This window comes from Grammomys surdaster, unplaced genomic scaffold (genome assembly GCF_004785775.1).
Source record: "Grammomys surdaster isolate TR1022 unplaced genomic scaffold, NIH_TR_1.0 125925, whole genome shotgun sequence".
Lineage (NCBI taxonomy): Eukaryota > Metazoa > Chordata > Mammalia > Rodentia > Muridae > Grammomys > Grammomys surdaster.
This window is the reverse complement of record NW_021620749.1, coordinates 120,220-134,201: the sequence shown is the minus strand read 5'-3', so window position 1 is coordinate 134,201 and position 13,982 is coordinate 120,220. Positions and strand designations below refer to the sequence as shown.

The 13,982-nt window shown below is 43.0% G+C and overlaps 1 protein-coding gene across 1 annotated transcript in view; it reads right to left on the bottom strand.

The window, feature by feature from the left end:
* C2cd2 (C2 calcium dependent domain containing 2) overlaps positions 1–13,982 on the bottom strand; it is a 64,969-nt gene that overhangs the window by 35,508 nt on the left and 15,479 nt on the right. The window contains exons 3-4 of the mRNA XM_028752544.1: positions 2,106–2,225; positions 49–153 (exon numbers count right to left, since the gene is read on the bottom strand). Of these exons, the coding sequence (XP_028608377.1) occupies positions 49–153; positions 2,106–2,225 (225 nt within the window). The remainder of the gene's footprint in view (positions 1–48; positions 154–2,105; positions 2,226–13,982) is intronic.

Below are 13,982 nucleotides of genomic sequence, written 5' to 3'. Positions count from 1 at the left end.
CATGCATCCTCAAACCAGTGAAAGAATGATAAAAACTTACGGACTGACCTCCCCTGGGGCCTGGGGCTGGATCGTGATGGCTGTTTCTGGTACATGGGTAAAAGACCACCTGATCTGGATGTCCTCTCTCTTCTCTTCCATGTGGAATTCCACCTATGAGAACAATCCACCAAGCAACAGTTACTGGGTGGCTGAGATCTTCACATGACCCTTTATTATATCTTATATGGATGCTGTTATGTGTGTCATGTGTGTGCATACTGTGTATACATGTGCCATTTGTATGTGCACATTGTGTAATGTGTGCTGTATTTGTACAAGGTGTGCATCCATATCATATGTGCATGCAGAGTGCTGTGTCCATATGCACTAAAGCTCTCTGTGTGTTCATCTTTTTAAGATTTATTTTTATTTCATGTGGGTATTGGTTGATTTTTGTTATCATGACCCAAACCTAAACATAGCTTGAAATCATAGCAGATTAGCCTATAATCAAGTATGTATGGATTTTGATTAGTGACTGATATGGAAGAACACAGTTCACAGTGGGCAGTGTTACCCCTGAGCAGGTGGCCCTAGGTTATATAAGCAGGCTGAGCAAGCCATGGGGGAGTAAGCCAGTAAGCTGTACCCCTTCATGGCCACTGCTTCAGTTCCTGCCTCCAGGTTTCTACCTTGAGCTTCTACCCTGACTTCCTTCAGTGATGGAATGTTATTTGAGAGTTATAAGCTGGCATGAACTCTCTCCTCCCTAGTTGCTTTGGTCATGGTGTTTTATTACAGCAACCGAAAAATAATTAAGATAATATGTATGAGTTGCCTGTGTGTATGTCAGTATACTGTATGCATTCCTGGTGCCCCTGGAGGACAGAAGAGGTGAAATGCCATCTGGAACTAGAGTTATGAAAGACTGTAAGCTACCATGAGGATGCTGGAAATGAAAGCCAGGTCATCTGCAACAACAGCATGTGCTCTTAACCACTGAGCCATCCTTCCAGCCCTGTGTGTTCCTTTAGTCACATGTTCTCACAGACAACAGCTCAGCTTCTGCCTTGGTCTATCATGTTCTTCCAGAATAGATGTGAAGATCCTGCTAAACTCCTTTCCAGTCTCCCCTCTGTCCAGGTAGCCCCTCAGGCCAGGTGTCACTGACACTCCATAGCCTTATTTAAATGAGGAGCTCCCTGTGCTCTGTGCTTCCTTTTCTGTCACCAAGGCATAGGAGAGTGGAGAGAGCACAGGGACCCAGCGCACCCTGTCTTCAGTTCTGGGAATGGCCAGTATCCATGTCCACATGTCCCTGGGATTATATAGAGAGAACCAAGGGATACTTCCCCTCACCTGGGCCACTCCAGCAGCCCACTGCTCTCCTGTACTGGACAGTATACTCATGTAGAGTACGCAGAGTCATGGGAAGATGACCAGGCCTTCATCCATGAAGCCTTATATATAGTAAACAGGACCTGGCAGGTGTGATTAGGGCCTGGACCTTAATGTGGTGAGAACATCTTATATCTCCAGGTGACCAAAAGGAATCATAAGCATCTTTAATAATGATAGAGGTTAGAAGGAGAACAGGCCAATAGGTATGGTTTGAGAACTTCACGCATGGTAACTGAGCTGAAAAAGAACAGGGTACAGTGACCAAGCAAAGAGTGAGGTGGTACACAAGCTCTTTACCACGAATATATAGCCAACAGTAACATTATTAGCCTGCAGTCCTGTAGCCCTCAAAGTGCCGATATTTGTATCAGATCAACTGTGTCCACTTGCAATAGGTAAGGTGGGCAGTTCCACATGGCCTTAGAGAGGGGACAGAGTATATAGGGATGAAAGAACTAGAAGAAGAGACTTCAACTACACAGCTGTGGGGAGTCATCATCTATGATGGGTATAGACCGTACAGGGTGGTGTGCTTTTCTGTGTCATGTTCATGGTGACTTACAGTTTAAAGATAATGACCTGATTCATAATTAATAAGAATGATACTCAGAGCCCTGTAACTCAGCATGGAGGAATCCTCCCTGTGTCCCTCCTATGGTAGGGAACACAAGATCAAGACTACCGTGTATTTCCTGTGACTGATAGCATCTACACAGCCTTACCTTTAAATGAAATGGGGAAAGCCGGACATCATACAGCTGGCATTCTGAGCCTGTGGTGGAGGCAGGCCCTGCACTGACCAAGAACTGGAGAGTCTCACCCACCACATGACAGATCACCATCTGGAGAGACAGGAGACAGGAAATCATCAGAGGACAATGAGGATGGACATTTTCATTTCTAACTTAGACTTTCTATGTTAGCAAGGAAAGAATTTGGGGTCTCAACTTGGATTAATAGTCAGATACGCAAAACTAGTCAGAAACTAGACAATGCCTCAGACCCTTGATTCCTGATGGATTCTCAAGAAATTCTGTTCTGCTTAAATCTACTTGCCATGTTTTTTCCATATATATAGAAGGTTTTGTTCTTTTTTAAAATCACTGTTATATTTTTTTCACAATGGCTACTTTTAAATTCCCTAGACAAGACCAATGAGATGGGTCACCATCTACAGGTGCTTACCACTAGACCTGAGCTCCATCCTCAGGATTAACATGATGTTAGCAAATAACCAACTTATACAAGTTGTCTCTGACATACATACATACATACATACATACATACATACACACACACACACACAAATAATAAATGCACTTATTTTTTGTAAGCTCTAGATATTTTTACCCTCATAGAGAGAAAAGTTACTTGCTGTCTTTTACTAAAAGTATGTCTTTAAAATAAGTTAAGCATAAAATTTAAAAATTAGCTGGGTATGGTGGCACATACCTTTAAAACCAGCACTCAGAGGCAGAGGTAGGCAGATCTCTGAGTTTGAGGCCAGCTTGGTCTACAGAGAAAGTTCCAGGACAGCTAGAGCTACACAGAGAAACTATGTCTTAAAAAACACAAAAATCAAACCAAGACAAAAACTTTAGCATGCATTGATTGAAAAAAAGTTAAAAATAATATCTAGAACATAAAAATTATTTCTATCTAAATAATTTTAGTATATTATTTTTAATATGAAAATAAATCTAAAAACAAAGTGTTAGGTAATTGTAAATTAAATAACTCTAACAGAAACAGAATTATTATATAAGCTCAAATATAAAATGAACTAACTCTAACCCTTATATTTTAGAATAAGGTTATAGAAGACAGAGACAAGTAATTACATCAACAATAAACCAAACCACAATCTGTCATAAGGTATTTCAGAGGGGTGATTTTATGACCAAAATAACACAGTGTTTTTTGTAAGCGAGTCCTAGAGGAGCAGAGCTTCTAATTCAGACTCCAGCCATGCCTGGCAGAACCCTGAGTATGCCCAGTGCACACCAAGACCAGATGCCAGGTATACAGGGGCTGCAGCAACAGAGCATGCTAGGCACGACACAACAGGGTGGCCAGGCCTCTAGGAATGTGGCCAGTGAGTAAAGTCTGAAGATGACACAGGATAGACCTCTGCCTCCCCCAAGGAACAACTGAGCCCATTCATGAGGTTCGGTTTGGGAGTCATAAAAAATCCTTTAATTCTCCGGCATATTTCTCAGAATCTAAAACACAAAGTGGAAAGATTATGAAAATGATTACTGTGCCAGGCCTGATGCACAAAATGCAGAGCTAGGCCATCACCCCTCTTTATTTCTCATCCCTAGTCTCCCACACACAGCTTCTGCTGCTGCCCCTCAATATACACACTCTAACAAACCCTCCAGGTGCTCTGAGCCCCATTATGGCAGCTTCTGAAATCTAGGAACACAGGCCTAGCAGGAGTTCACCTAAAAAAAAAAATCACCTTGCTTCTCAATTCTGGAAGAAACGGGTGCACCTTTCTTTCCATTCCTGTAACATTGCTCTCAAAAGATGGATGACAGGGACTGGTTATGTGGACCAGAGTCCACAGAAGGTTAGAACAACAACAAAAAAAATGTTTGGATAAGAAATGTCACTGATTCATGTTAAAAATAAATGTTCTGTAAACAATCCTTTCTGGAAATTTTGATAACAGAAACTCCACAGACTGACGACTGATGCAGAGAAATGTCATTGTTCCCAGGGCCTGTGCCTTTTACTGCTTTAAAATAAAACAATAAAACAGAGAAGGCATTGCTGCATGACTATCAAGATGTTCTAGAACCTTCTACACTGAGCCCATCAACACTGTACTAAGAATACAAGTGGCTTGAGGTGGGAGGTGGGGTGTGCTTTAAAACTCATAAGAAGATTTGGTTTCCAAGGATACATAAAGCTGCCCAACAGCCATCCCTTGAGGGACACAGAACATCTAAGCACTTGGGAAAACCTATGATGAAATTAGGCCAATAACTAAATTCAAAGGACTTGGGGACCTCTAGAACACAAGACCCCAAAGGTCATGACTAGCTACTTGTGGTGGTCAATGTTAGCTGTAAACTTGACAGGATCTGGAACCACCTAGTAGACAAGTTCCGTTCACAGCCATGAGGGATTGTTTAGGTTAGGTTAGCCCTTGGTATGCCTGTGAGGATTATCTTGCTTAAGTTAACTGAGGTAGACAGACACAGTAAAGCAAAGCAGCAGGGTCCCCTGACTTGAGTCTAGAATGCATGAAAAGAAGTTATCTCAGCATCCAACACTCTGCTTTCTGGATATAGGTGCAGAATGACCCCAAACCCCTCCTCCCATAAGCTGCTGCTGTCAGGTATTTTATCACACTCGTGGGATAAAGGACTGAGAAACCACTTACCTCCCCAGCTCCAGTGCTAATAGCATCACAAATGGGGCTGCTTCAGGTTGGGAAGTCTTTTCAGAGCATCTCAATTCCTTCCCAGGCCTACTGTGCCTCATCAGTCACACACACTAGCCTTTGTTAGTGCCCTCATGGACTATTATGAAAGCTCAATAAACAAACCACCTGAGCCCGCCTCAGTGGTGTGGGAAGAGGAAGCTGCCTCTGTTCTTTTATTTTCTCCTTTAAAAAAATTTTTTTTTTTTTTAGACAGGGTCTCATTCTGTAGTCCAAGACGATCTGAACTCACTATTGAGCTGAGGAACTCTCCATCCTTCTGCCTCAGCCTTCTAAACACTGCAATTATAGGCTCATGTTACAAAACCTCTCTTAATCACTACTTTAAAAAAAACATTAAGAGTCTTACTTTGTAGCTCCCTGTATAACTCAGGGTCATCTCAAACCCTTGATCACCTGAGTGGCTGGGATGAAAGGAACGAGCCACCGCACTTGGCTTACTTCAGCATTTTGATATGACAATCTGAGCGAACAGCTCTCAGTGGACAGTCAGCCATCTGAATCCGCCCCCCCCCCCCAGGGTTCTGCTTCTACCACCCGAGAGCCACAAGTTTGTTAAATAGAGGAGAGCCAAATGGTTTTAAGTCACTAATCTTCTTTACCTATATTATTGTCAATCCACAATAAGGATTAATTCTCTCAACTCACACAGACGGCTTCACTTTCAGGTCTCTCAACTGAACAGCAGCAAGCAGGATCCCATACAACCTAAAGCCATCTTAAAGGGCCAGAATGCCCAGGGTTAATACCTACTTGACGGTCTATAAGGAATAGGGAACTGACTGTGAATCCAAAGCTCCCTCAAAGATGATAACTAGATTTTCTAGTTAGCCCTCATTATGTAGACCTGTCCAAGCATAGTTTTTAGGTTCTTCTGGCATGGGTTCCAAATATCTGTTCTGGAATGCCAGTGTGCAATGCATCTGTGCTTATACATGTGGTATATGTATATGTGCTGATGTGCTAACCCATCCAGGAAAGTGTAGGGGTCAGAGGTTGATGTCTGTTCTACTCAATTGCTTCTCTACCTACTTTCTGAGATAGGATCTCTTACTGAGCCTGGACCTCACCATTTCTGCTGGACTGGCTCACCAGCAAACCCCCAGGATCTGCCTTCTGCACCTATCACTGGGTTACATATGGGCACTGCCACACCTGACTTTTAAATTGGTTCTGGGGATCTAAACTCAGGTCCTCATGATTGCATGGCAGACTCTAGAAGCTGCCCCTCTTTACCTCCTCAGTTGTTACAAGCACATGCCACCATGTCCAACCTTTATTTTTAAATATCAATTCTGAAATTCTGGGATGGAACTCAGCTTCTCATACTTGCAAGGCAAACATTTTGCTAACAACCATCTCTCAAGTCAAGCAGTGGCTTTTTGAAAGGCTAAGTATCATTAGTATATACTACCAAGCTGGCACTTGCCTCCCAGGAATGAGTTTCCTAGATTAAAAACAAAACAAAAACAAAAAACAAACAAACAAAAAAAACAGACCTGCCTGAGTTCTGGGATCTTTTCTCCCAAAATCACCCACAGAATCCTAAGTGATACCACCATTTCAGAACAGAAGGCTGACTATAATTCCCAATAAATACTGTTTCTTTCAAGAGTAAAAATGGTTATGGTGTCTGTGGTAGACAAGTAAGCATGTGTCTAGGATACCCCTAGATAAATGAAGGTAGCTTCTAATAGGTTTTCTTTGAGACGAAATAAGTCAATTCAAGTCAAATTAAAAGAATAAAAGCAGGTTTATTCAGGAATGGCTCCCAGGTGAATTCACCTGTCTCAGGGGACAAGACTGAAGAAGTCACCATGCAGACAAGGGAGACAAGAAGGTGGGGAGGGAGAGGAGGAAGCAGAGAGAGAGATCTGAGGTGGCTAATGGTCCTTTTAATCAGAAACACACACCTGACAAACCTAGTAGGTTTGCCAGCAGTTTCTAGGTTCCTGAGAGCAAGCCAGTAGAACTGCCTATATACTAACAGGGTCAGGGTCAGGAGTCACAGATTTGAAACCTACAAGCTTCTAAGGGTGAAGGAGAGGGAGACTCAGGTCGCTGACACCATCTTGTCACATAGCATGTCCTAGCAAACAGCAACCAGAGACTGTTGTTCACTTTTTTTTCCCCCTGTCTGGCTTCAAGACCTTACACCCACACACATAGCTCTTGTCTGGGAAAAATGGCTTGTGTAGCCAGATTCCTGCCAAAGGTCCTCCCAAGTCATGCAGTCATGCTGTTGCTTGCCAACAGGGAAGCCCAACCCTTTAATATCTCACCACTGTTTCACTTTCCAACTTACCTGTGGTGTAGCTCCTCTCAGAACATTCTAGAACGCAAAATCACTTCTTATTTTTGCCTCCAAAAGAACTAGGGGCACAGCTGAGAAAATGCATCTGAAGAGTTACTAGGTGCATTTTTCACTTGGATCACATGCTAAAAGGAAGGAGCCACCAAATTAAAAGGAAGTAGATCTATTACCGGAGCTGTCAGGTCAGAGGGCAGGCTCTGGCAGCCCTAAGGAGTTTGGCCATGAGTCTTCAAATAAGCCAAACAAACAATAGAAAAGCAGAGAAAGGAAATTCAATTTGGCCATGTTGGGAAGAGGAAAATAAGAAAGAGGTTCAGTTACCCCTCAAGTCTGCCTTGTCCCTCGCAGTGGGGGATGAAATGAGAATTAGGTTCAAATGGAGGGCAAGAGGCATGTACAACTAAGCAGTCCTGTTGAAGGTAGGATCCCACCCATCAGTGCCCTATAATGTCTTGCTCCCATTTCTCCTACAATGTAGTCTGACAGATAGTGTGGAATCCTTTTCAAGTGGCAAGTTCCTCCTCTAGCTGGCATCAGAATTTATCCTTTTCTTTCCTCAGCATGAGATTCCTTAGGAAATCAGTTATTTGGAACACATTGTTTTCATACATGAAGCCAAAGGGAGGGGCATGAGTCAGTCTGTCTCTCTCTCTCTCTCTCTCTCTCTCTCTCTCTCTCTCTCTCTCTCTCATTAAATTTTTCTCTACAGGATTTTGACCCATTATAACTCTGAAGTCTATTCTCACTTCTATAAACATTCTTAAAGATATGAGGAGGATATCAAACCCAATATCTACTCTGAAACAGGGGGTCTTCAGTTTAAAAAGTAAAACCAGCCAGAGTTAAGTACTATCACAGTTACAGCATTCACCCTATATGATGGTCTACACTAACTGTCAACTTGATAGAACCTAAAATGGCTTTGGAGAAAAGCCACTGGGCATGTCTGTGAGGGAGTGGCTAAACTGGGTTAAGGGAAGACACCCTGAATGTTGTCAGTGCCATCTCATAGGCTGGGGTCCTGGGCTAAAAAGAGAGAAAGCTATCTGAGTACCAGCACTCATCTCTGTGGAGTTCCTGGGAGCAGGTTCAATGTGACCAACTGCCTTATGCCCCTGTCGGATGTCTTCTCCAATAGACAGAACTATACCCTCTCAGGCTACAAACTAGAATAAACCCTTCCTCTCTTAAGCGTCTTTTACCAGGTATTTTGTCACAGCAATGAGAATGTAACCCATGCATCCTATTTGCTCACAAGTCACAGGAATAGACTTGAAGGCTTATTTCAGAAGGAACTCTCCCAGGGAGCTAAAATGAAAACTTCTGGAAACAAGATAGCAAACAGCTCCAAGGCATGATGGGTAGATAGGACATGCCTGAACCACACTGATTCTCTATTCTAGATTCTAACTCTCATTCCAGCAATGTTCTCTGCTCAAATCAAGATATTATGAAGCCAAAAAGGAGTCCCCCCCCCACAATACTATACTACAAGGGGAATTGTGACTATGTAATATGGTTTCACACAGAAACTTCTGCATATAAGCTTTCTCCCTCAAGGACTCTGCATGTGAAAACATGGAAAAGATGTTTCCTTTAAAAGGAAGACTGGAAGAAACTGGATCTTTTCCTTGCTAGCACTTGGTACCTCCTATTGAAGGCCTAGTCATCTACCCATGATGTTCTGTATTCTAAAATCTTACTGATCTACAAGCCCCAGCAAGGATCATTTCCTCATGTGCCAACCAATACCCAACAAGCAGGTTCTCTCGGGGAAGCGTCTACAGTGGCATTCAGGGGTGGACCCTCCCAGGAGGAGCTTCCACCTGCCATGGGAAGGATCCTACCTCAAAACAATTGCACAACCTATTAGCATTTTAGCATACATATCAGGCTAATGGCATGACTGAAATTTCAAGTCACATAAAGCAAACAAAAAGATCAATGGAGATTTCTGCTAGGAGAAATAAAGATGAATTTGCTGAATTCACCACAATGTCAGCATACAAAGGACAATAACCATGCAGGTAGAAATAAGTGCACACCACTGGCTGTACACCCTGAGTGGCTGTGGCCTTCCCACTGTCTGTACTGTTGCTATGGTTTCACAGTCTCATGGGATGCCTCATTCTTTGTCATATCTCCCTTTCTCATCTCTTCTATGATAGATGTGGACAGGTGCAAGAGCCACAGAGAATCTTGTGCATAGTGGCCAGAGTCACTGCTTGGTAGATTATCTCAGGTTCCCCTCCATCCAATGGCTCTGTCTGTCTTCTAACAGAGGAGTATTGTGAGCACAAATGAAAAGAAACACAGCCTCAGCCCATCACACCCAAGGCCATCAAAGGTATGACTATTGTGGGATGTTATGGAATCCTGCCCCTGTTTTCTATGCTCAGACCTACTGGGGAAGGATTTGCAGTTAATAAACATAGACTCTGTGGCCTAGAGTAAGGAGCAAGCACCCACTAACCCCAAACCCCAGGAGCCTGACTGGGCTTTTCCTGCATACTGAGCAGGCACAAACTTTTATTTAAAACTTTACCTTAAGTTGGTCCTTATATCATTAGGAACCTTGGCTTGAGTCAAAAATGCCTATCACAGGGCACTGGACCATTCATCTAGAAAGGTGACATCATTTGCAGTCTTTGAGGTTGGTTCTCTGTGTGACCACTGCTAGTACTGGTAAGTTTTCCAAATATTTGTTACAGCAGAGTTCTCAGGGTACAAGCAAACCTAACACACTAGCTCAGCTACATGCTGCAGTACACCTATTGAAGTGACAAATACTTATAAAAAGCAGAGAAAGAAGTATACACTGTGACTTGAACTTTCCTGTTCCCTCTCCACCCTGTCTCTCACCCTGTTCCCCCCCTTCCTCTATCCCTGAAGTCTACTTTATTTCTCCTTCTCAGTGAGATTCAAGCAGCTTCCCTTGGGCCCTCCTTGTTACTTAACTTCTTTGAGTCAGTGGGTTGTAGCATGGTTATCCTGTGCTTTATGGCTAATATCTACTTATAAGTGAGTACATACCTTGTTTGTCTTTCTGGGTCTGGGTTCTCTCACTCAGGATGATCTTTTCTAGTTCCATCCATTTGCCTGCAAACTTCATGATGCCTTTGTTTTTAATAGCTGAGTAATACTCCATTGTGTAAATATACCACATTTTCTTTATCCTTTCTTCAGTTGAGGGACATCTAGGTTGTTTATAGTTTCTGGCTATAACAAATAAAGCTATGTCTATAGGTAAAGTTGAGCAAGTGTCTCTGTGGTATGGTGAAGCATCTTTTGAGTATATGCCCAGGAGTAGTATAGCTGGGTCTTGAGGTAGTTCAATTCCTAATTTTCTAAGAAACTGCCAAACTGATTTCCAAAGTGGTTGTACAAATTTGCACTCTCACTAGCAATGAAGGAGTGTTCCCCTTGCTCCACATCCTTACCAGCATGTGCTGTCACTTGAGTTTTTGATCTTTGCCATTCTGACAGCTGTAAGATGGAATCTGAAAATTGTTTTGATTTGCATTTCCCTGATGACTAAGGATGTTGAACATTTCTTTATGTGCTTCCTAGCCATTAGAGATTCCTCTGTTGAGAATTCTGTTTAGCTCTGTGCCCTATTTTTAATTGGCTTATTTGATTTGTTGATGTCTAATTTCTTGAGTTCTTTATATATATATTGGATATCAGCCCTCTTTCCCATGTAGGATTAGTGAAGATCTTTTCTCATTCTGTTGGTTGCCGTTTTGTCCTATTGATGGTGTTCTTTGCCTTACAGAAGCTTTTCAGTTTGATGGAGTCCCATTTATTAAATGTTGATCTTAGTGCCTAAGTTGTTGTTGTTTTGTTCAGGAAGTTGTCTCCTGTGCCAATGTGTTCAAGGCTATTCCCTACTTTCTCTTCTATCATATGTAGTGTATCCAGTTTCATGTTGAGGTCTTTGATCCTCTTAGACTTGAGTTTTGTGTAAGGTGATAGATATGGATCTATTTGCATTCTTCTGCATGCAGGCATTTGGCTAGACCAGCAACGCTTGTTGAAAATGCTTTCTTTTTTCCATTTTATAGTTTTGGCTTCTTTGTTAAAAGTCAAGTGTCTATAGGTGTGTAGATTTACGTCTTTGATGTGATTCCATTGATCAATCTGTCTGTTTTTATGCCAATGCCATGTGGTTTTTATTACTATTGCTCTGTAGTACAGTTTGAAATCAAGGATGATGATACTTCTAGTTCTTTTGTTTACAGAATTGTTTTAGCTATCCCAGGGTTTTGTTTATCCATGTAAAGTTGAATATTGTTCTTTCAAGGTCTGTAAAGAATTGTGTACAAGTCTGGGGAGGACTGGAATTGGTGGGAGGGGGCATCTCTAGGACAAGCTAGAATGGAAACTCCCAGGGATCTATGAAGGTGACTCTGCTAAGACTCCTAGCAGTGGGGGATATGGAACCTGAAATGGTCACCTCCTATAACCAGGCAGGATTTCCAATGGAGGGATGGGGACACCAACCCAGCCACAAAACCTTCAAACCACAATATGTCCTGCCTATAAGATGTGCAGGGATAAAGATGGAGCAGAAATAGAGAGAATGGCCAACAACAGACTGGTTCAACTTGAGACCCATGCCATAAGAGAGAGCCCACCCCTGGCACTATTGATGATATTCTGCTATAATTGCAGACAGGAGCCTTGCATAACTGTCATCTGGGAGGCTTCACTCAGCAACTGATAGAAACAGATGCAGTAACTCACAACCAAATGAGTAGACAAAACTCAGGGAATCTTGGTGGAAGATAGGAAGGGTTGAAGGAGCCAGAGAGGTCAAAGACACCACAAGAAAACATACAGAATCAATTAACTTGGTCCCATAGGGGCTCACAGAAACTCAACTATCAACCAGAAAGTATACATAGGACAGACCTAAGCTCCCTACACATATATAACAGACATGCAGCTTGGTCTTCCTGTGGGTCCCCTGACGGCACATGTCTGTGACTATGCTGCCTGTTTCCTTTCCACTAATTGGGCTGCCTTATCCTGCCTCAATAGGAGAAGACACACCTATTCCCACTGCAACTTGATATGCCAAGACAGGTGATACACATGAGAGGCCTCCCTTTCCCTGAAAAGAAAGGGAGGAGAGAGGGGGGAAGGGGGAGGAGAGGGTTGAACTGGGAGGAAAGGAAGGAGGGGAAACTTCGATTGAGATGTAAAGTAAATAAATAAATTAATTAGAAGGAGGAGGAGGGGGAGGAGGAAGAGGAGGAAAAAGAAGGAAGAGGAGGAGGAGGAAGAGAAGGAGGAGGAGGAGGAAGAGAAGGAGAAGGAGAAGGAGAAGAAGACAACGATGACACCGTGGTTATTCTGGAAAGAGGAACCAATAAAGGGTCTTGATCCCAAGTCTATCTGCAGGGTCCTGACATGAGGTTGATGTTTAAAGAGTGGGCAAAGAGTGCTATAGCTAAGCAGCTAGTCAAGACTGCCCATCCATCACTCATCCATCACTGTCTTAACTTCAATCTTTCCTGTCAGAAAGTCTGAGAAGCTGTCAGCACTGTGTGAAATCTCTTCCTGGGAGACAAGCTCCTCCTTTGACTGGCACCAAGCTTCAGCCTTTCTTTTTCCTGAGCACAGGATTCCTGGTGGAGTTTTAACTCTTTGGCCTTCACTGTTTCACTAGGCCAAAAGTGGATAAGAAGGACACCAATGTCTCCTTAAAATGTATCCTCTTCTGCCAAGAGTTGCATTGCATTTAACACAACACCCATCCCATCTGTCAAAGGGATATGACTGAGTGGGTGCCCATGGCATGGTAGGGCTGCTTTTGTCGTTGGGTTTTGTACCTAAATTGTCAAAACACCAGATAGGGAAGCCTCTGATCCAGCTGAGAGACAAAGAAGGGCCACATTGTACACTGTGGAAGATGAACTGACTCCAGGCTACTCTTGCATGGAAATAGAACCTTATGCCTCTTGGGTGGAACATTCTAGAATAGACTTCTCCCAGGATGTGAGGAAAGAGAATATAGTTAGGAACTAGTTGTAATTAAGTATGTAATTAGGTCTAGGAGAAATCACCAGTTGGTGCATGCTGAGATTAACCAAGGAGGCAGAAAGACCTCAGGAGAGCAGAGCCCAGGCCCATGGATCATTTACAGCAGGCCTTGCTATGATCAGTACCTGACAGCTGGGCCAGGCTTATGCCTGGAGGAAGTTTCATCTATCCATCTAACAGGATGCCCCTTGAGGGAAATTACCACAGGAAAATGCCACCACTCTTCAGGTTGCTGTTGGTGATAAGCAAGTGTCTCTTGTGAACTAATGAGACAGGTAGTTGCTGGGAGTCCCTAGACAGCTTCCAGGTAGGATTGGTCAGAAAGACTAAGTTCTAAAAAGCCAAAAGGTCCAGGTTAACAAGAAACTGAACAATAATCAGTCATTCAGACTGCTGAAGCCGTCATCCAAGTTCAGGTGAAGAAGGGAGGGGCCTGGGGTCTACGCATACCCATATACATTATGTACACATCTTTTATTTATAACTTCATAAACTGGAAATAATACAAACTGTTTTCCTGGGTTCTACGAGCCATTCCAAGCTGTTAAACTAAAGGATCCTACAAAGCCCCAATTTGTCCCCTGCTAGTCAAAAGTGGGGTATGGAGTGGGGCCAGGCTTATAGGCCTCAGCCTGGAACCAAGCTAGTTACACTAACGGCTAGTGAGGGTCAGAATTGAACTGAATGGGAAGATACTCTGTATGAAGATACTCACTAAGAAATACAATGCCCAAAAGTGCCTTGTGTGAACCAGACTGCTCCAGACTCAGTGAGGGGTGGGCA